The sequence below is a fragment of the Boleophthalmus pectinirostris genome, unplaced genomic scaffold (assembly GCF_026225935.1).
Source record: "Boleophthalmus pectinirostris isolate CB_2022bp ecotype Guang Dong unplaced genomic scaffold, ASM2622593v1 HiC_scaffold_7, whole genome shotgun sequence".
In the NCBI taxonomy this organism is placed as follows: Eukaryota; Metazoa; Chordata; class Actinopteri; order Gobiiformes; family Gobiidae; genus Boleophthalmus; species Boleophthalmus pectinirostris.
The window spans coordinates 16,710,755-16,734,983 of NW_026571473.1; the positions used below are offsets into that span (position 1 = coordinate 16,710,755).

Consider the following 24,229-nt stretch of genomic DNA (forward strand, 5'->3'; position numbering starts at 1 on the left):
ATTAACTTGAAAACTACTGCTTCATGATGTCACAAGTTGGAATAGAGCACTTTGAGCTTTGGAGATGTAGACAAACTAATAATACAGGACTGATCAAATAATGAAACAAAACACAGCTCCAGATATGTTTTTAAAGAGAACAACATTCTAACACGTCTTAAAGCTCACAAGAGTCAATTTTGCATAATATATGACCTTTAGCTATGGTTATTTCTGTGCTATTCTTAACACTGCACTGGTTGTGTAACTGGTCCTTGTATTGTTTCCAAAAATCCAAACACAAAAAAGTCAAAGAATACCCACACAGAGAGAGCTGCTAACCTCCCTCAGCCTCTTCCTCATTACCATCTGTCGCACTGAGACCTTGTGCTCAAACTGTTCCCTCTTGTGTCTATTTGCTTACAAGTTCATTATGTACAGATGCACAATTACACACGGACTGTCACTATTAATAGGCAACCGAATAGCTTTATACCTTGAGCAAATCTGACCCAGCTGAATATGTAAAGGTTAAATTCACAGTAATGTCACCGTTAAGTGTTTTTTATTGCCAGGAAAGCTCATGTTTCCTGACACAAAAAACAACAATGTGATTTAATAGTGTTTCTGATGGTTTCCTACATTTTTCTTCTCTGTCTGCTTTACATCCTACAAGGGACAGGGTGGTAGTATTAATTAAGCACCTATGCATCTGTTATTCAACACTTAGAGTAGGCTCCTCTGTCAGACTAACTAAATGAATGAGCAGGAAGTGATCAGGGGCTTGTACAGTCATTGCCGGGCAGTGGTGAGGAGAGGCTGAGTGATTGAAGACGACAGCGACCCAGGCAGATTAAATACAAGAGAGCCGAATAAAAAGGGGAGATGGGAACATGAGATTGATGGGGAGAGAAAAAAAGATTGGGACAAGGTGAATTTGACTATGAGAGGCGCGCAGACACTGCAGAGTGGAGCAGTGAATAGGCAGAACGGAAATGAAGAGGGAGAGAGAAAAGGACACAGAACGTATAAAGAAAGACATAAACAGATCCTGGATAAACAGTGAGACAAAGAGACAAGGACTGAACAGCAGGGGACAGACTCTGAATAACACTGATATTCTGTCTGGGAACAATACAATATACTGTTTTTATAATACAAAGATATCACCACAAAAATGAAAGTAACAGTGAAGTCACACCGCTTTCCTGCTCACTCAATTTATGTCCCCTATGATGAAAGATTTTCTCACAAAATAAATTTGAGACGCTGCTTCCTTTCCTCTAAATCCTGTATCTTATCCTGTGCCTTATTCCTCTCTCCTCTTTTGCACTCATTGGTTCAGTTTTAGCAGATGGCTTGTGAGCGCAGCACCCCAAGGAGTGAATCTATCCGTAACAGCTCTCAATGTCTCTCTCCATACACCCGCAACATCCAAAGTGACGGGGCCCAAATTAATTTGGACAACAGTGATTGGGTCTGAACAAGTCCTCATTCCAACTAAGACCTCTCTAATGCAGCAGCGAACTGCCCTGTCGAGTCCCTAACACACTCTTTGAGTGTTCCAGCCAATTTAGCCCTGGAGTGAGGGATGGATGTAGATGTGGAGAGGTGAGAGAGAGAGGAGAGGTGATGGAGGGAGTAATGTGCTGTCGGAGGAAAAGGGAGGGGGTGTGAGGTGTATGTGACAACATAAGAGAGGAAGAAAGGCAGATAGACAGAAAGAAAGATAGCATGGTGTGAGGGTGAAGCAGCCTGACAGCTGTCCCCTTGGGGAGCTGCCTCTTTTCTTTGGGGCTTCTGATTCTTTTCTTTCTTAAGACACCTCCCCCCTTTTTATTTTCCTGAATCACGTTCAGTGTGCTTTCTGTGGGCGTTAGCTCCAGGCATCTGCCTACCTGCCTGCCGGTGCCCTGCCTTTCTGACACTCTGCTCCCTAGAGGCATGTGGCCCAAGTCTTTCTCTCTCTCTCTCTCTCTCTCTCTCTCTCTCTCTCTCCCTCTTTATGTCTGCCTCTCTCTTTTTCTGTCTGCTTCTTAGTCTCTCTCTCACACACAGACACACTCACCCTTGGGCCTCGCTGCCTCGGGGACTTGCCCATTAACTTCTCATCGTCCAGCTCACACTGCTCCAACAGGTCCAGGATGTCTTCCTCCTTTAGTGTGGACAAGTATTGACAAAAGAGAAATAATAAGACAGTGGCACCACTCAGCATTGACACTGTAGTAAAGTTAACAGCTTCTGCCATAAAGTCTTTATTCTTTACTGCTTGGGTGTTAAAACGAACAGTGTGAAAACAGGTATAGAGGATTAAAGTTCCACATCAGAGGCATGTGTGACTAGGGCTCTGATAAAGGCCAGTCCAAACAGGCGATGGTCATTGGCAGGAGGCAGAGCAGTGGCACAGCCAATGTGCTGGGGCCTCCGCCATTTGGCTGAAGCTAAAATACGAACCAAGGTGAATAATGTGCATCACGACAGTGACATGAAAAGCTCCCATATGCAGTACAAATCCTGATGAACTGATTGTTCAGGCTCCCATTAGCCATTAAGCAGCTTTTGTGGTCCATGCAGAGGTCAGTGTGCCCCTGGCTGTAAAGTTAGATTCACAACATACTTTAAGAGACTGTGTTGATACTAGTTTTAACATTGTAAACCAAATAAATCCTAATTACAAGTTCTAATGCCCTGCCAAAGTTATTTACAAATTACAAACATTTATAGCACAGTAAGTCTTTCGGCTCATAGCCTTTAACAAGTTGAAAGTGTTCCCAGCAGTGATGGCTTAAACCACTGGAGGCCCATTTGCTTTTTAAATGCACCACATGCATAAGGGAATGTTTTGACTGGATTTACAGCAGGAAGAACTGAACTTGAAAAATATGTAGAATCAAAAGGTTGGTTTAGTTACGAAGACTTTCACAGCTGTGCTCTTTACATAAATGATGGATGTGTATCAATCTAAATATATAATTTTATGCTGTGTATGTTTCTGTTTAATATGAAGATGAGAAGACATGAAAAGAACTGAATTACTGTATCATGAGTATTAATTCTGAAAAAGTTTTTTTTTTTTTTTTTTTTTTTGTCACATACTCCAATAACAATTAATTGATACTAAAATACTGAAGTGATATGTAAAGGATTCTGCTGTTAGCACACTGAGGTCCAGGTTACTTTGCTCCGGCTCCTAATTTGTTTGAAACCATTGTGAAACACGTCAAAATTGTGAGCAGCTGTGTGTTTGGAGTTTGACAGTTGCTCGTCAGCTCTCTTATAAAAGGAGTCATGAGGAGGTGACGCAAACCCACTGGAAACCACAGTAACCTGTTGCTGTCTTATCTGTACACACCAAATCCAGACAGGACTGCTCTGTAGAGGATCAGCATGGCACCAGTGGTATTACAGCAAATTCTTTTATAATGTTGTGACAATACATGACATTTTCCAATTCATGTCCTAGGAATCGAAGCTGGGTTTTGGCTGCAGTGACACATGTGGCAGTTATATGACTTGACTTCATATGAAACTGAAAAATGGCTAGAGATTTTGAAGCACAAATTCAAGCAGGAGATATATCCTTTGTGTATTTCCTACTGCTATCAATCACTCTGGACCAATCATAATCTACAGAATAATACTGCTGTCACTCCACTTTAACTCTTATCTTTCCATCCCCCTTCTGCACTGGTCACATTTTCCGTTTGGTCTTATACTGTAGCAGGTCTCCTATTGTCAGCCTCTCCTAAATCTCTGCAATGGATAGTCCCATTCATCTAAGAGCCTATTTTACCATAGCTATCACCAGTACCGTCACTGGTCATTGAAGTGAAAATTCCAATTGTCTTCTTCCTATACGTTTGCAAAAGCACAGCAAGACTTTTTTTGTGCTAGCGCTTACAGGCGCATTGTGTAACTTTTCTAGTGGACAGTCTGCCAAATGCTTTTCTTCACTGAAATGTTATTGCTTAGTCTGAAATGTTTCACACTATGGCGTTATACCTTTCTGTCTCCATGGAGATCAAATCAGACCAAGTTACAGGTCAGATCTGTGGAGAGGCGACCCCACTCACAGTCAGAATACAATTTTTTCTAGGTATTCTTGAGCTATAAAACCTCTTGTAATTGAGTACATGTAAGGTAGAGCAGTTTAATGTCACACTGTGCCTTCACAATGATTTCACAAAATGATTTGGTCTTAGTTTGAGCCCAGTTTAGTTCTGATGTAGATTTGGTTTAGTCCTGTTGTAGTCTTGGTTTAGACCTGATTAGTTCTGCGTTTAGTCCCAGTTTAGTCCCAGTTCTGATGTGCAATTGTGAGCACTTTTGGTATAAAATGTAGCATTACTTTTCACCCCAAAATTATTTAAAAGAACAACAACTTACTAAACTAATTTCTACTCATTTACTCATTGTTAATTGAAAAACTAGCAGGTGCATGACAAAGCATTAGATCACAAGCCACTTTTGTGCGGACACCATACCTTAATAAATGGGTAAAAAAAAAGAGCACCAATTATTTGAAAACACAGATTAGCATTTGATAAGTGATCATTTGCAAATAGTCTAAAAGTTTATCTAACTAAAGTATTGATGTTCAGATTCAGAAATGATCACTTCATAATGTGAGTAGACAGATAAATTGTTATGATAAGAACGGCTTGGAACAGTCCAGTTGTCACTCATGATCACTTAGTTAGATAAACACACATTTGAACGTGCTTTGTTCTCATTAGTCCTGTCCCTTTACGCTTGGAGCGAGATTCACATCTGTGTGCGTGGACTAAATTAAACTTCCCCCTGGCTCTGTGTTTCAGCTCTGCCTCATAGTTTGATTGACACCTCCGTAAAATTCCCCACACACTTTCTCTCAAAAGGACACACAATAACTTCATGAAAAAAGGGAAAAAAACACCGGCAGAGCTACAGGCAAAAGGGATAAGTTTGTTGTCACACAATCTAAAAGTTTCAAATGACGTCTCTCCTAGAGCTTTAATATCTATTCTGTAATTTCAATACTTCTGTCAAAAAATATCTGTATTCACTGGTACAATTCAGTTGCCAAAAAGCGTTTAAGCGCTTTTATTTTCTTCTGATGAATTTTTGTGTGTAACTGTCCCACAGTGTCATTCTTTCTTTGCAGTTTCTTTTATTGCCTTTGTCTTGAAATGCAAAAACCAGATATAGGCTCATTGTGCATGGGACTTATTTTTGATCGTTGCAAGCTCATTGAGTGGGTTTGATAATACCCATTGAAAACATGTTACAGAGAATGCTTACTGACAAGATACAAGAATTGTGCAAGGCAAATCAAAAATCCCTCTTGGAACATGCCACAATAATAGATGTTCACTGCACTTAATCGTCTCTTCTCTCTCCTTTAAAGTTGCATGGAGTGAAAATGAGCCCCTTCCCTTTTGCAAAGTCGCTTTCTACCTTTTGCTTCAAAGTTTAGCTAAGGTTACATCCTGGTGGTACTCAAGAGGTTTTCAAATTTATATGCAAACAATGACTTCTAGCCCTTGACAAATGAGCGCAGTGCGTGTGTGGGTTAACCCGAACAATATACAGCACATTACTTGTGTGTTTGTCCCTGAGGCTTTGTCGAAATAATGGAATCAACCTATAGGTGAGAGTGAGTGCAAGTGTGAGTACAACTCTAAGTGAGAAATAAATGTAATAGCTCTTAACTTTGAAAGAAAAAGTAAAACCACACAATGGTAACTCTTCAAAGTTTTATATTAATAATGTCATATTTTTTCCCTGATCTATTTTCATGAGCAGGTCCACTATTATAATAATAATAATAATGGCTTGGTTTTACATAACCAAACATCTTTCAAAGCACTTTGTATTGCATTATTCATTCACACTTGGTGGTTTTAAGCTACTTACGGTATTTAACCACAATCTGTCATCAGCCCCTCTGATCACTAGCATTCACTCAAACACACACACACAACTTACTGAAATTGTCTTGGCAAACGACATAACAGCAGTATGCAGTGGTTGTAGTTGGGATTGAACTGCCAACCTGAATGCTCCAACCACTGAGCCGCTGCGCCCACAAGTATAAACTGTCATATACTCGTCTAAAAATAATTTACACATCCATCTGATTATCATTTAGTGAACTAATAACTGAGCAGTAGATCATTTCCCCATAAGTTGTTGATATTTTGTGACTAAAAGCTAATCTAATAGTGAGATGGTCAGTGACAGAATCAGAGTAAGGCAAACAGAAAAGGGTGACATTGTATGAGACATTGTGTTGTGACAAATATGAAATGTACTGCGGCGCACTTTATGCTTTATTTGTGGAGCTTTCCTTGTCACTGTGGCCTGAATCATAATAGAAACGTGTGCATGTATTGTGTGGTTGTTTGTGTGTGGTTTTCATTGGGTGTGTGTGCGCGTGACAGTCGGACCACTGACATACGTGCCTTCATTCGTTTCAGAGGATTATTCATTTCCTTTTGAAGTGAGGCAGCGCCGGCTAGGAAGGTCTGAAAGGCAGCGGAGAGCAGGCTTTCGTACTTCTCCAGCAGCAGCTTGTCATCTGGGGGGTAAATACGTCTGTGGGCACATAAACAGCACACGTGGAAGAGCTGTGAGAGGAGATTCTGTATACAACATATCAGAGGTTGCCGAAATAAGGGAGAGTGAAGAGGAACAGACAGCACAGAAAATTAGACACAGCAATGAACAACAAGAAGAGATGTATGACAGTGTAGACTAAAACAAAGACCTCCCCCGTGGTGTACCCAATCCACCCATTGGTTTCAGAGTGATGTAAAATTGCGAGTGTTGCCATAGTAACAGTACCATTTTAAGTACACCTTAAAGAAAAACACAAATAAAGACTTAATTGATAATGAACAAAGAGTTTGTTAAAATGGATTTAGGATTAGTAACCACTTATTTAAGAGTTTAGGGTTAGACGTTAAGGCTAGGCAGTGGTGGAACATAACAAAAGTAGTACTTAAGTACTTAACGTATAAGTAGTACTTAGGTACTGTATTTAAGTACAATTTTAGGTATGTGTATTTTACTTAAGTGCATTTTACAGTGGATACTTTTTACTTTTATTTCACTACATTTAATAGTAGGTATCTCTGCTTTCTACTCCCCTACCTTTTTGAACAGGACTGAAAAGCTGAAATATTTTTCATTATTGTTTGAGACCTGCTGTGTCCTAATTTGAGCAAACAAAAATATACAAATAAAAACAGCTAGGAAAAACAACTACTGATTCAATTGTTTCTTTTGATCAAACTTTAGCACAAATCGTCAAAAAACAAAAACAAAAATCACTGCATTTGAAACTTTATAAGACCTTGAAATCTGTGTGAAATATTTTTACACAGTTACTTTAATATGTTTATTTACATATTTTTTTTCATGTGATAATTTTACTTTTACTTGAGTGTTTACTGGAATGTAGCTCCAGTATCTGTACTTTACCAACGTAACAAAATTTAGTACTTCTTTTACCATCCCTTATTATTAAGTAGGTACTAAACATGAATCATTATTAAAAACTCTTAATTCATTCAGAATTCTTTGTTCATGCTTTATTAAGACTAATTAAAGTGTTGTTATTATAAAGTGTTACTTAATTCATTAACAAGACAATGGGCAATTTTTTTGTGCTATTTCATGTTTTCAGTGGTCAAAAGTCCTCAAAATGGCATCTGTAATAGGAATACATTATTTGACTGAAACCTATCAATAGTAGACAAGAAAAACATATTTGTTTCCTGGCCTGTATACTTTCTGAAAATCTCATTCAAACCTGTTACATAGTTTCCAAATGTGTGAACACTGAAACAAAAACAGAACAAAAACTAGTACTAGAGGAGAGGACAAACAAATATACAGCAGTGGAATGATGCCAATAGAAATGACTTGAATAACAAGAAAGGTGGGAGATGCAGTCAAAAAGTGTAAAGGATAACTCTAGTATTTTTTGGGGGAATAACACATGTAGCATTTTCTTAGGGACTAACATCATAGCTAACTTATCTATTATTATTGCCTAATGGGGAATAAAAATGTTATGTTTGGATAATAAATGTTGATACAAAAGTGCCCTGGTTAGCTATTGGTACTGTAATAAGACCCATCTTTTAACTATACTGAATGATTAAAGTTTCCTTGCTCAAAAATATTACTCTAAATGGCCTGATTTTGACAGTCTGTTGACAAAATGTATTAATACTTTACACTACTTCTACAGGGCTGGCTGCTATTACTTTACCATGATTTTGGCTAATGGGCTCTCTCATATGTTCCACAGAGTTTATGCTTGGTCCAGACTAAACTCACACAGGCCCATGTTTGCACTGGGTCAGCTGGGATTAGGAAAATGTACACACCGCCTCAGGGTTATCCTTTTAATACATCCCTCCCAACATATCTGCGTGGTTATCAGAATAAAAACAATGACACAGTATTAATTAAATAAGCATGTGAATACCAGACCGCTTATGTGGGTCAGTGACACAAATAGCCTCAGTATCTTCATAAATTAAAAATAACAGGTTTATCTCTCTTTATCTATCTGCCATATGTAGCATGTATTTATGGCATGGGATCAAACTGATAGTTGACCTTAAAAGTCCTATATTACACAAATTTGACTCTTGTGAGTCTTAAACCATGTTATAATATTGTTACCTCCTTAAACACATACCTGGACTTGTGTTTTGTGTCATTCACACATCTGTAAAGCTCAAAATGCTCTGTTCCACCTTGTGATGTAGTGGTAGTTTTCAAGTTAACAGCTCCTTTTACCTTTTGTTTGGTAGAGATATTCAATTTCAGGGCTGAAATGACACAAATGCTACTTGTAGCACTACGTGAAGTATGCTACTTCTAATGAAGGTGTATGAAGCTTAAAAACACAGTGGAGTACTCCCTGTATTACCACATGACATCACAAGGTGCAACAAGGTTTTCTGCTTGAGAAGAGAACTCCTTAGCCTTAATACACAGGTTCTGTGTATTAAAGTTGTGTGTGTAAATGATACAAAACAAACCAACACTGACAAAACTCAAAAATATGTTTGTGATGAGGAAAAAAACATTATAAAAACGATTGGACAATGCATAATATGAGCCCAATAAATTAAGGATACAATGATAAGAAACAATCACAAATTAATTCTGGGTTCAAAGGTAGTTAGTATAGCAGTAATATAGGCAGTAATATTAAGAATTATTAGAAATGTACTACTAGGATTTAGTTCACCCATCTTTGACAACTTCTAAGCTATTCATAAAGTGACCCAATTCTATACATTTTTTTCCTTTTATGCATTTCTATTCAGGCAACTGTGAAATCCTGAGATGAACTGTCTGCTGTCCTCCCTCCCTTGGTAGAGTGATCTGCTTAAAATACCTCAGCTGAACTCTTTTAATACTTTCTCTTTTATAATATGCACATAAAGACAGTAATAGTTCTAGTCATTGTAGCTAAATGGCACAGTTCACTTACTTAGAGGTGTTCAGTTTGTGAGGCCACACAAAAACATGGGCCTAAATTATTCAAAATGGATACTTTTTTCAGAGGAACAAATTGGATTACTGTACTGTACAGGGAAATAAACGTTAATTAGTCTCACAAATATTTAGTAGTTTGAATACTGTAATGTTTGTAATCTAGTGTTCACAAACCAGAGTATATTTTGTCAAGCTAGGATTATTAAGATTGGTTTATCAACAACAAGCCTTTAATACTAAGATAACATGTAAATTAGTTCACATTAGTTGCTAAAACATCATAATGAAAAAGTTGTAACAGTAGCAGTAGCATAATTAGCGAGTGGATTCCTAGTAGCAGTAATTGAAAATAAAAGGTACTTCAAAGACTTAACCAATCTTTAACGTTATCTTAATTTGACTTTTATTCAGTCTTGAGTAGAATAATTTGTCAGTAACAACTAATTAACTTGAGTACACATTTTCTTACACATCTGCATTATTACAGCAATGAAATTCCCATTCGAAATATAACAAAAGCATTAGCACGTATCTCCGCTGGGCTACTGCTGCCTGACTCCGGTGTATCACTTGTAAGCTCGTTCTAATAGCCCTGTGTTAACCATGTTCATTACTTCCACTGCTGTAATAGGACGCGTTAATCAGGCTCTAGTGTGTGATGGCAGGACACCAGTGGAATGCTAAGAGGCCTTTATTAGCAGCACTAGACAGACTTGAGCCTGTCTGATTGACTGTCTGCCTGCCTGTGCCCGGGCAAAGGAGGAAGGAGGTGACAACACTTCACGTGGGCTGGCATCGCTCTGACTATAGCCATTTCAGACAAGCGATGAGACATGGAGTCGCTTAGGTTTAGCGAGAGATGCATGTGTGTAGGTGTGCGCTGCGGAGTTCACAGTGAGAGAGGAAAGAAATCAAAAACCAGTGCAAGAGCTGGATAAAAATGACCATGGCTGAGGTGAGACAAGAGAGGTCGGATATTAACAATTTATAAGGGACAAGTGGCAAATCAGAACATGGTGTTGCTGAGTAAAGCTTGGAGAATATGTGGGGTGGCTATTAAAAATTGACAGCCTTTTCAAGGTCCAGGCTGGAGTTTGGTAAAGTTTGAGGTAAAAAAATCAAATAAGAAAGAGTAAAGGAGGAGAGAAGTAGTATACACACATTGCAAGGGATTCAGGTCACAATTTAATCATGACTAGAAACTTATAAAAGTGAGAAAGTAATAAGCAAAATAAGTAATTTCAGTTTCATCTATACCCCCCTAAAATATGTAAATAAATAAATAAATAAATAATATTTATCTGGCTGTCACATCACGCCATAGCTTAATTAAAGTTCATAAAGTTTTTCATATACTAGAAGATTACTCGACAATGGTAATGAAAGAAAATATTTGCCAGTGGCTTGGTTATGATGCCATTAATCATGATTAATTGTTTAATCGAAACTCGAAATGAGATATTGTCAAAGCTTACTTTAAATTTCTGAAAGACAGTTATTGTAAACTTAGCTTTTTCACAGTACGTTTCACAGTAGTTTTAAGATATGAGGTGCTTTTGGATCTGTGCTTTTGTTCTATTCACAGTAACATTATTTATTCTCTGGGGAGCTGAGAAGAACCCCAAAAAGAAAAGTTAGAGTTGAGATGCATTTTGTTGAAAGCGGTCACAGACAACAGAGCGCCCTGAGCACCTTTCACATCTCCAGCCTCACCTGTAGTTCCCAAGATGTAGTCTTTCATGTTCCTCTCGGGATATTTGCTTGCGGACTTGTGCCAGCCTCTCTTTCTGCAAGAACAAAATAATAAACTAAAGTGGACCAATAATTATAGAACTGGGGCAAAAACTAGGCAAAGATATTATTTCAATGAGTTTGATAAAACCTAAAAAGTTATAGCTGCATTGAAAACTTGCATTACAATGTTATTAAAAATGATCACAATCATTTGATTTAAAGGGGCACTGGGTAACTTTTCTTGATTTTTTTACTGTATGAGTGTATGTTTTTCAAAGTATTTTTGACCCCTTGATGAAATACTTTAGGATAAGTTTAGTACCATATTGTGAAGCCATTCAGACAAAGCAAAATATCTCTATGATGACAGGCAGGTAGCAGACACCCCACAAAAGTTATATAGTCTACTTCAAAGGATTTTTCTTCCTCTGCTAATGAAACACTTAAATCAATAACTTCATCACTTTGGTGTATTCCACTTGTCTGACAAAGCAAAGGGGCGTTTAAACTCTTTCAGTATATGCTTTAAGAGCTACAGCTGGTAATGCATTAAAGTAGGAGGTAGTTCATTTAAATATAGTGCTTGTGCTCCATCTTCTCTTGCTCTCACTGATTACCGCTGGGATGATCAAAAGGCTAATCAGAGAGGGTGGGAGGTGAAGCACAGGGAGCTGCCACTTGTTCTTTCACACAAGGAAAAAAATATATAATTAAATATGGGAAGAAACGGCTTCTTAAATAGTTTAAAATAGACTAATCAGGAAAAAGGCTATGAACCTTGCTAGTATTGGTGGATGTATAGTTTAACTGCCTGGTTAATATGTTACTACAACAGCAATGGAGTATGGCGTACCAGCTCCTCTCTCCTCCGCTCCAGTGTGTGGCGCTGTTTCTCCCAGTCAGAAGAGGAGGCTGACAGCTTCTTCATGGAGCCGTGTCCGTACAGCCGTCTCTGGGCTTCGGCCTTCTGCTGAGCCAGGTTTCGCTTTTTATCACTTGCTCTAAAAGAAGGGGCAAATAAATGTTTAGTCTTCCCATCTGCTCCTTTTCAATCATGGGAATTAACATCATGTGTGTATGCATATTCATGACAAATAAGGACAAATAAACAAAAAAATACATACATAATAATGCCACAACTAAAAATACCTGTCTACTATTTTCACCAGAATTTGTGACACAAACATAAATCACAGACAACTTCTTGTCAACAAGAAAACAAAATCATGTCTAGAGCTTCGCCTGTTAATTTTGACACAAACAGACAGTTTCTCTGATTGGCTAATCTGTCTGTCAATCAAAATTACTGGAAAAAAGAGACATGACACAGTTCCACATCCACTTGTCTTTACAAAGTATTGTCAAAGAGTGTGGTTTTGACTGGCCAGGCAACAGAAGTCTGTGGCAAAATTATACCATCTACCTCCCATATCAAAGGCCAAGAACTAACTCTATTACTAAATAAACTAAATAATCATAAGTATGGTTGAAAATGTAGAAAACCTGTAGAAGATAAGTAGAGCAGTGCTGTAAATAAACTGTAAATTATAAGGTCTGACACTCTAACAGTTAATTAAACAACATTCTCTTCATGAACATGTTTCTGTCCCACAAAATCAACATAGACAGAGAATGCAAACCAACTCACAACTTAGGGAAAGACAACTATTTCTGAACAAGTGGCCCATTGGAGTTTGGGCAAAAAGGGCAATTCATTTTAGTCAGTCGCTGGCCCTTTAAATTGGATATTGAGTGCTGTTGAGGGGCACAGGTTTATCAATGTCCATGCCCGGCTGGCTCTGGATTGATTCCTCTTTGATACAGTTGAACTTGTGAGCCCAAGCCTTACTACTAAAAACTATAGAGGCCTTCCTATAGGGACTCAAAGCCATTTCTGTACATGGGGGAGAGAGAGTGAGCCAGAACAAAGCCCTCATTCAGTTGTTTGTGTGGTGGAACTAGCTCCATGCTGCCTTTGAAGACCATTTATTTGCCACGAAATAATCAAATCTCCCCTTTTAATCTGTAGGAAAACAGCAAACATCAGCTGGGGAACTAATCATTTCAGTGGGAGATTGTAAAGACGACAGAGTGACTTTTTCAGCACGCAGACGGCACTGTGCTCCATGCTTGGTCGAATAAGATCTATGGGGCATGGCATAATTGATCCATGTGTGTTTCTCCATGTGTGCTTTGTAAAGTTGGGACTATATTTAGACTATGTAAGAGGAGGGACAAGTGCAAAGAGCAATAGAATAAAAACAAGGCGAGTTCCCGGGGTCTGGTATGTGATGATCAATCAACAGGGAGGCCCACAGCAGCCAGGGGACATAATATACAAGCATGGAGAAAGCATATATGAAAAATACATTAGACCCACGACCAGTACCAGTGTGTACAGAGAAACAAAGTAAAAAGAACATCACAGAAAGCCCCATAAAAAGCAGAGAAAACAATGTCAACTCTCCAAACATAAATAGCATAACTTTCAGGTAAAAAGTGAGCTATTCAAACAGAGGCTCTGATTGAAGAATGCACAAAGCACGAGATAAGAGACAGGCCTTTCTACCTGCGCCATTATCCGCTTTTGTATTCAGCGCAGCAACACCAGCACACATTTACAAGGACAGTGTTCTGGCCCAAAAAATAGCCCAATCTCCTGTTTTTTCTTTTTTTTTTTTTTTTTTTTTTGAACACACAACATTTTCACAAGAAGAAATTTCACCAAAGAAACTAAAGAAACTAAGGCAAGATAAAAGGTGAATTGTGTTGCGTCAAATTAATTCTGAAGTATTGAAGCTGGTTGAGAAAGCGAAAAATAATGAAATCGATTGGAATCTTTAAACATTCACAGGCCTTTAAAATGAAACCCTCTGAGCTTTTCTTGCATCTGAAGCTGATTTTTAATGGGCTCCTGGTTGGAAACTACGTGTGTTCCTTGTACATGTTTATGCATCAGTAGGAGCACAGAGGGGACAGTACCTGATGTTGAGGAGCTGGAGAGCGTTAAGCAGAACCCCCCTCTTCACGTCGTAATCAATCCTCTGATCGGTGCCAAAGCTCGGGGCTCGATTGATCTGTCCGGATGAGAATGCAAGAAGACATTTTAGCGATATGTTAGTATTCTTTTGAGGGCAGCCTTTCAAGGGAAAGGGAAGTATAAATGAGGTATGTTTCTTCAGAATCTTTTGAGAGCAATTCTCTACTGACTGAATAACCAGTATACGATAGTAGTATAGTAGCAAGAGGTAATAGTAGTAGCAGCAGTTGTAGTTTTAGTAGTAAAAGTTGTTGCGGTAAAGGCCTAAGCAAAAAAGCTGGTCACATTTAACCAAACTAACCTTGACTGATAATACAAATTATTATATGCATTACACACCATTTACCTCCATTGAATATGTTTAAAGTGCCAATATCATGCTGTTTTCTGATCTATGTTATAATATTTTTCCCTCATCAAACCCTGCATATTTAGGTTGAGTTATTCTCTCAAACAGAAAAGAGTTGTACTTTGGGATACTATGTACTAGCCAAATACAGGACTTGCTTTGTTTGTATTGCTTTGTTGTTTTTAAACTCCATACACCTTTATTAGAATCATTTGGATAATTTCAGTCCTGAAATTGCCAATCTCTATTGAACCAAAGGTAAGATGTGAATGTGAAAAGTTCCACTACATAATGCAGGATTACGCAAACATGTGCGAATGAAACAAACAACTCAACTCCAGTTATGTTTTTGAGGAAGTAACAGCATTTTATCATGGATACATTTTGCGTAGGAAGCATTGACCCATTCAAACACACATTTTCAAACATAAGTGTACACAGAGTTTGGGGTGTGAGTGTCGTGCCTTGCCCAAGGACACAATCAAATAGAGCACTGGTGGAACCTGGGATGAAACTGTGGGCTTTTTTTTTTTGAGTCAGTGAGTGAACAATCTACCAAGGTTTTCTCTTTGCACAGAAAAACAAGAAAAAGGTACAGCAGCAGAAGTAGTAGTAGAGGTGATACGAGTACTAGTAAGAGTGATACCAGCAAAATCAGCAGTGAAGAATTCCTATGAACTGTCACTACTTTCATGTAAAGGCAATGTCAGTGTCAGAGTGTTGACAGTTATATATGTTTAAAGTAGGAGGTGACGTCTTTGAACCTGCTATAGTTCGCATATTCAAGCACAGCGGCCTCATCTACACCAGGAATCTCTTTATCAGTAAATTACCCCAGCTCAGCTCCACTACCACATATAGACTACACTCCATTCAAAAGAGTCAAGTGAGTGGGTACAGAGTATGCCACCTGTGATTTAAGGCACAAAAAGTAGCTATCACCAAGGGAAAAATATCAGGAGCAGCCTTTCTTAACACAGCCACTTCCAACTGGGTGCTAGGCATTCAGATATCCATTATTACACATGACACAACAAATCAATTGTTCCTTTCTTTTCTTTGTTACCCCTCTCTCTCTCTGCTTCCCCAGGTGAGACTGAGATCGTGTGTTGACAACAAAAGGACCAGTAAATGTTGAGGGTTTGTGAATGCACAGGTTATTCTAATATTTCCCAGATGACGCAACTTCAAATACTGGAGCAACAGATGCCCATCCAAAGGCCGCCTCGCATTGATCTACCTTGATGGCTGAGATAAGTCCGGTAATACCATTCAGATTATCCCGCCTCCTGCTTGCCTTTCATATAGGAACAATGTGCAGTGAGGCTCCGGCATGTTACTGGATCTTAAACTGTTTTAATAAAGATGCACAGATTGCATCAGTGTGAATGAATACACACAGGGTTTACTGTTAGCACAAAGGTGTTATCGGATTAGCTGTATAATCAAGGGACTGGTGTGTATGGTATATGAATAATATAGCCATTATACAGTCTTGTAGGTTATTCTGTCTGGATGCTTAAGAATAATTATGGTTAATACAGAGTGATAGTTCAATGTAAAATATAATACAATACTATAGTGTAATATACCTAATACTAACTGACTGATGACTCAAAATAATTCATTTCATCTCTTCATTAAAGGTGCACCATCTAACATTTCTGGTACAAGTCCAGCACCTGGGTGTCCATGGAGATATACTAGGGAGAATGCTTTCCGTGTAATGTCCCACAGTATGGCATTAAACTTGCTTATTATTTAATTATAGGTGTTTTGCAATAAAACAATACCTTGAAAATTATGCATTTCACTGTAAGACGGGCCACCTCTCCACAAACTGGACCTGTAAATTGGCACAATGCTTGTCTCCATGGAAATAGATAGCTTTAAAAACATTCTGTGAAAAATTCCATGGTGGCAGACCCGAAAAGTTACACAATAATCACACTGTTCTGTAATATTAAAAGCGTACAAGTTTTCCGTTACCCTCCGTTACTTCAAAAATACTTCACTCTAAATGTGAAATGATAATTGATAAGCTGTCCTTAACTGTGTCAATATGCCTTTATGTGCTGACAAAGCAAGTGTTAGTGTCTCCATGCGTTTTGCACATTCCTGTCCTGCTATCCTGTCTCCAGTTGGATACAGTAGAGCGAAGGCACACACATAGGCACGACAGCCAATCATAGGTCGCCAGTGTGTTTACGAAGAGAACTCCGGGCCAATGGGAACTTTTAACGTAATTTATAGATCTTATTGTTGGCCAATCAGAAATAGTGGTGAAAAGTAGTGAAAGCACAGTGAGAAAACCATCTATGAGAATGGAAAAGTGTTCCAAAAGGTTGCATGGGAACACTGCATCTTCAGATTCTAAACAACCATTACTAATCCCAACACAATAGCCCCCCCTGTACTGTATTTTAGAGCGAGGACTGCACGTACTAAAGACAGCATTTATTAACATCACAACCAAGCACCTGTACACCTGCGGACATGTTTTAACCAGGGACTGGAGTTAATAATCACATTACCCAATTTTTGAGACTGTAATCTTTTCAAGTATATTTTGGGAATAAAGAATGCAGACAAAAACATTGCTATACCAGTGCTATGTATCTGTTTGTGAAGTACTGTGTTCTGGTACCATGATACTATATGATACTATGATTTCACAATATATTTTTGGGGTCAATATTTATCAGAAGTACTTTTCTTTGTACTATTTTTGACTATACCATAAGATTTAAGCCATAAAAGACTGAAGTGCAAGCTTCTATGACTCTTTACAGATGCAAACTAACTATTAAAGTAGTAAAAACAAAGTTTTCTAAACATGTTCTGTTGTTTATTTATTGCTTCCTCATGTTTTATATATATATATATGTGTGTGTATGTGTGTGTGTGTGTGTGTATATATATATATATATATAAATATATTCATAATTTTTATACATTTAATTTAATATTGTAGATTTAGAATAGTTTTTGTGGTTCAAATCTGTTCCTGAGTCATAAATTAGTTTCAGTATTATTGTTTATTTTCTATATTTACTGCAGCAATATATGCTTTAAAATTCTTTATTGTGACAGGCCTATGCCCAGCCAGGAGAGGACTCACCAGTGCACAATCTATAACATAAGGTAACTGTATGCGGCCACTGTTTTTGCTTTGTGTGTATCCAGCAATGTGTGCGTTTTTTTGCACAGCCTCCATTTATCAGAAGGAGCTGAAGTGAGGTGATAAATGTCCACAAGAGCAAGGAGAAAAACACATGGATCCCTCACCGCTCTTTCACTCACGCCATTGAAACGCACAATACATCCCTGTGTGCTAGACGGGGGACTTCAACCTATACCTTACCGACTGAAAAGGGCCTACAAAGGAACAGAGGCGAAAGGTCTGTTTTCATTTAGAGCGCTCCCTGGTTTTGACAGCCCCGATGGAGAGAGTGGCTTCAGTGAGCAGCAGTAGCCTATAGGTAACAGCGCGCGCAGCAGTGAACCGGGCGCCTCTTGTCTCGTTACTTGTCTTCATTTCTTGGTTTGATTTGTGAGTCCGGCTGTCACGGAGCAGGACTGGCTCTCTCTCATTTCACACTCTACGTCGAATCTGTGGCTCTACCCCAAATGTTGTCGAGTATAGCATCACAGTTTAATGGTCACTTCTAACACTTCCAATAAACCAGTTAAGGACAGAGATACAACAGATATTGCAAATGGCAGAAAATAAAAGCAGAAGAACAAATCAAATACATATATTACAGATTTCAGATTTTTGCCATTTAGCATTTTAGTAGCAACTGACTTCTTTACTTCAAGACAATATATGGATAATAATTTTAGTTTTATCCAATATAAAATGTTGTTATACACTATATATAAATATTAGAGATAGGCTGTTAAATTGGCTGATATTTTGTTTTGGTCAATCTGCTGCTTAAAAATACACACAAAGCTTTATTTAAACACTTTAATATGAATATTTAACTGCACAAAGGGAGACTACATAGCTTTCTTTAAGGTTTGTGGTCAAAAGGGCAGTGGGTAAGTTTGTAGTAAATTTAAATAGCATAATTTGTGGAAAATAATCAAAATTGGACATACATACTGACCCAAAAATATCAGCAGAGCTTATCTGCAATTGGTTTGTCTGAATTGTAAACAATTGGTGTCAGCATCGGCCATGAAAAAAAACCCATATTGCTTGATCTCGAATAAATTTCATCAACTAGAACTTGCATACAGTAGGTAAAAATTCAGTAGTTTCGAGCAATGCCAACAGTTCTCCATCGCCAAAGCAATTAAGCAATGCCAATCTAAATATTATATCTTTTCAGTGGAGAAGAAAAAACTTTAAATCAGGAAATCGTTTGCCTCAAACCCAACAATATCTGTGATTTAATGTGAAATGAACAGGATCATGTCTATCTGAATACATCACTAGTGAAATGTATCAGCATTTTTATGATGCCTTGACTCCTTTCTAACCCCTCCCATAATCCTTTGCTGTCTGTCATACGTTCATCTCTTTCAGGAAGTTAGACCTGGCTGAACCTAATGAACCCCTACAGGCTCCAAAAACCTTTATTTCCTAAAGTAAAAGAAGCCCTCTGTCACTCCAAGACACATTCAATAAAAATGTTCAGATGAAAAGATAGCAAAGTTTGTACTCTATCACAAATACAACTATCAGTGAAACCTAAAAATCACAGAGTAAATTGCATAATAAATGTGGGGAAATTGAGAATCTGAATATTTTTTGTTTACTTTATCATTTAACTGTGGCCAAAATATCAGAAGTGTAGCTGATAGATATTTGGTACATGGGGTTTTATTTGTTACAGATGAGAGTGAGTGGCAAAAGCTGACACCAAACTAATATTTTTTAAGCATTATTTCAAATTGATTTCCACAGAATAATAAAAACACATACAGTAGTAATAAAAAACTATTTATCACACACTGGTGGTTTCTGATTCTAGAATGATGTCATGCTTCCAGATGGTGGCGGGAGCCAGTTTTCCCTTTTGATTACATTGTATTTTGATGAGAAATATCAAAAATTTCTGGTTTTGATTTCTGTTAGTGACTGGACCCCAGAACTCTACACTACAACATAATTCCACATTTTAACAATATTGATTTTAGCTGCCCCTCATCTGTATCAAATATTATTAGCCTAAATAATGATGATATGTGATGATATCTGAAACCCAGCTATGCAGGTCTTACGTCAGCCAATCACGGAAGCAAATTTTGACGATCGATATATCCACAGAGGAGATATAGATGATAAACGATGATATTGAAAGTAATTTATGCAACACAATAACCTTAAATCAGGAATATCCCCAAAAACCTCAGAGGCAATATATAAATAGCAAAATTAGCACATTAGCAGTTAGTTTGTATCCATAAGGAGTTATTTATTCAACACTCTACAACTCAAATGTAATAGTAGAACAGAAAAAAATAACAAAAAGTTCCCCATTAGTACAAAAATGTACCACAATAAATATTGACCTCTAAAAACTATTGTTCCATCTATCATACACGTTGAACGTTCGATGCAGTAATTATTATAACAGGCCTAGTCTTACATCACCCAATTCACCAAATTTTTGCCATTTGTCTTCATAAAAAAGGCTATCATTTCAATTTTTTAGTTGAAGCTTATTAAAATCAAATGTGCTTATAATTCCTTGTTGCACTCTCTCTGCCCCTTGGTGTCAACCTAGCCCTAACATCACAGCTCTACTGCCATGGATCACCACCAATCAAATGCTTTCTTTCACCAACAAATTGCTTTACCCCATCGACATCTTTTCTGTGTCTACGATCCTCATCAGGCCAGCACGAGGGCCAGTCGGTGATTAATCGCTTCAGAAAAAAACAGCCGCTCTTATTATTCCTGGCAGAGTGTAAACAACTACTGCTTTGACAGGGCTCCCCCAATCCTGCCCCGCACACAAGGGTATCAGCATAGTTCAACCGCTGTCAGAATGGACTGTTTGTTGCCACACAATGAGAGAATGAGAGACGGAGGGAGAGAAAAGGAGGAAGAGGAGGAGGAAGAGAAAGAGAGAGAGAGGAGTAGTCCATGCAGCAACAGAAAGACAGACAGCTAGCCGCCCGGTTAAGACGTGCTCTTGTTTCAGTCGTCTTATCAATCACTGTTTTGTTCTTTGGCCTGGGTTTTACTGGTCCCGGCGCACACAGGGAAACTCTAGCTGAGCAGGTTGAGACACCAGTAAAAGTCCTGGGAGTTAGAGAGGGCAGAGATTAGCATTAGCCACTAGTCCGGTTGACCTGTCTGAAGATAAAGTGGCCAGACTTAGTTTTATGTGTTTCAGATATAATGGGTGCCTTGCCTTGTGCCTTGAACTTGTGACATATTCAGCTAACTCAATTGACACAATTGACTTTTACATGGGAAACTATATAATGTTTATTTTCATAACGTATTAAGCAACTGAATAGGGTATTGTTTGTGTCAAAGTACTATAAATAAGTGCAATAAGTAAGAGTATTCTTTATAACAGGAAGTAACACTTGTAGACATAATATTAAAATTAGTAGTTAACAAGTAATTACAAACACAACCATAACCCTTTTTTGCTTCTACTCAAAGTCAAAAAGATAACATTCATCTAATAAAGAAACATTATTTTTCAAATACTTGATTAAACAGTTTTTAATGTGTTTTTTTTTTTTGTCTCAAGAGAATACAGTAAGCCACACACTGTTATGATGTAGTTGACCTGCGGGCAGCTTGGCTGGCAGACAATGTTTTATATTTTATTGAGGAGAAACAAAGGCATGACCTTTATGGCAAAAGAGAAAACTATAGAGCAAGTATATGCAAATAAGATTCAAATATAGGAGTCAGAATACTGCTTTTTGCTACGAAAAATGCACCTTTAGGCTGTTTGCAAACATGCATGAAAAATATATGGTATTTTCAATAACCTGTAAACTCACACACACTCACACACACGCACAGTATATGCCAGTCCCAAAATCACATATGTGAACATAGGCCTGCTCCCTCTACTGCTGCCATACATGCCTGATGATAAATGACTAAATGTTGGGGTGCGTTTTCAACTGCCCCACATACGAGGCCCGTGCGCACCTAATTTGATACTTATTCCATGAAATAGTCATGTTGGGGGAAAATGGATGTGGATAGAGACAGACAGTGCCATACATCATTCTAATTATTCTTTAATAAACCTCTTACCATGCCCAAAAAGGCAACCCACAGCTAACTCCTGCCACCTAGGGTTCAAATGAGGAAAAACATCCCTTCCAAGAGAAACATTGGAATGATTTCAACAATGAGGCAAAGATTAATTAAAAGTAATTATTAAGCATAGGAAAGGAATGTAATTGTCAGTCGGGTACGGAACATTTTTAAAGTATAAAATAATGATTATACATGCTTCTGGTTCAGTCACAGGAGAGTTTTTAATCATGCTGTATTGCAGCATACAATTTCCCTTAACATGCACAAAATTTAAAAAAATTAAAATATTCAGATTCAAAACCAATCAACATGAAAACGAAATACTTTAAACAAGTCTTGATACTGGAAGAAAGAAAAAAACATATATAGGACAAAATATGCACTTTAGCCTGAATGGTTTTCTGAACGGTTTTACATTGGTCTTGATTTTGAGCAGAACTGGGGAAAGACCACTACACAAAAAACAAACAAACAAAAAAAAAAAAACAAGAACTACATTGTGTTGAAAATTACAATTATTATAGTATCAAATCTGTTCTGAGTATGGTGCCTCTTAGGTTTGGGTTTGAAACAACACTAAATGTAAAACAAAATCAAAAGTTTGATTCTATAGAAAATAATTTTGATAAAAAGTGCAGCCATGACAAAGTTACAAAACTGAAGTGAAGAAGGCTATGGTTGACAAACTAGCAAACAGGGGTGAAAGATCAGTCTGTAGCTTCTTGATTTGTTGTTGTAAATGTCCAGACAAACACTAACAAACTGTGCCACCACTGACCTACACCAGACCAGAGCATGCCCGCCTCATTAGCTGCCAGGCACTGTGCACACTGCAACTCACTTCCAACAATACAAATCAACTGGAGAAACCAGTTAACTCAGTGTCATTTATAATAGCTTCAAAGACATAATTTTAAGTCACTTATATTGTCTTAATCATCATCTTAACAATAAAAAGTCATTCAAACAGCCTTTTAAATTGTCATAACGAAATCACCGTGCATAGTATAATCCATTATTTCTAGACACTTAATTTTATTGATCATAGTGGTAATTTTAAGGAGAACAACTGCGTTTCCTGGTAGATTGAGCACTACGGTGCCATTAAGAAAGAGTTAAAAAAAAAAAAAAAGACTAAAAAATAAATAAAAAGGCAAAATCACTGTGGTCACTACAACATGTGTTTCTTATGGCAGGGTGACAGCAAAGAAACAAAGAATTCATATAGTGTCGCCTGCCTCCAATTCAGTCCAGGAAAACCACATGAAAACAATACATTCTCTGTGTGGTGTTCAATTTCAGCTTGTTAGAGTCAGAGAATTGAAAGGGTTTTTGTATTTATGTTCTCGTTTGTCCTGCTCCATCACCACCAAACATTGAGGTTTTCATTGTCATTCTCCTCACTCCATTTGATGTGATTTGTCAAGCTGGCATATATATAGACTGGGAGAGAAGGGAGGTACAGGTGTCGTAATGACGATAGCCTGCCATGGATGCAACTCTGAACCACAATTTTCAGTACATGATTTTGGATGTAAATCACAAATGTTTCGTTTAATTGTATGACTTCCTAAGATCAGTGATGCTGCTTTGCTTGTTTTATTGGATTACAAAGAAATGAAGTGAAACTAATAATAAATAAGTTATTTTATGGTGACGTCTGTATGCACACACAGTAAATCTTTACTTGCTTATGAAGACACAATGCAATACAACACAAAACCCATAAATATAGAAATAGAAGGGATGGTTTTGATTTAGAGTCAATTTAACTAGTCTAAATTGGATTAAGAGTTTGAGAAAGTAAATAAGTCAATGTCAAGTTGCAATGAATCTTTGAAATACAATGTGTACATGTGATGTGAAGAGCATGGCTGAATGAAACGCCTTTGCCTATACAAGACACAGATGCCGTCTGGCCAACTTTAATGAAAGTGAAAGTCTCCAGTTACAGCATGAGAGTACGTGTGTGCGAGTGTGTGCGAGTGTGTGCTCCCCAAATGTAGCTCTGATGTTTTGAATGTCAATAGGAGCCAAAACTTGTGTTGAAAACCCAGATGAATTAAGATAAGGATCACACAAAAGCCTGTCTCTTTGCACCTACTCCTCTTTCCTTACTTTAGGCGAGGTACAATGGGCCAGCTTGATACCTTCCAGAGTTTAGGAAGCATCATTCTTGCCTTCTCTGTTTTCACCCAAGAGGAAAGCTATTTAGCAGGTGTGTGCTGGTCCTTCCAGGTATTTGCATTATCATTGTGTCTTGCTTTGAAATTCAAAATATGATCTTTAAAAGTGGCAGAGTGGTTTACATTACTGCCAAATCAAGTAGACTGTGGGATCAATCTACTTTTGTGGTGGGTTGTTCAACCAT

General features: G+C 37.8%; 1 protein-coding gene across 1 annotated transcript in view; it reads right to left on the reverse strand.

The window, feature by feature from the left end:
* The window catches only part of ttll7 (tubulin tyrosine ligase-like family, member 7), a 61,286-nt gene that overhangs the window by 19,404 nt on the left and 17,653 nt on the right, over positions 1-24,229 (reverse strand). The window contains exons 9-13 of the mRNA XM_055164669.1: positions 14,200-14,294; positions 12,071-12,218; positions 11,197-11,270; positions 6,423-6,555; positions 2,048-2,134 (exon numbers count right to left, since the gene is read on the reverse strand). Of these exons, the coding sequence (XP_055020644.1) occupies positions 2,048-2,134; positions 6,423-6,555; positions 11,197-11,270; positions 12,071-12,218; positions 14,200-14,294 (537 nt within the window). The remainder of the gene's footprint in view (positions 1-2,047; positions 2,135-6,422; positions 6,556-11,196; positions 11,271-12,070; positions 12,219-14,199; positions 14,295-24,229) is intronic.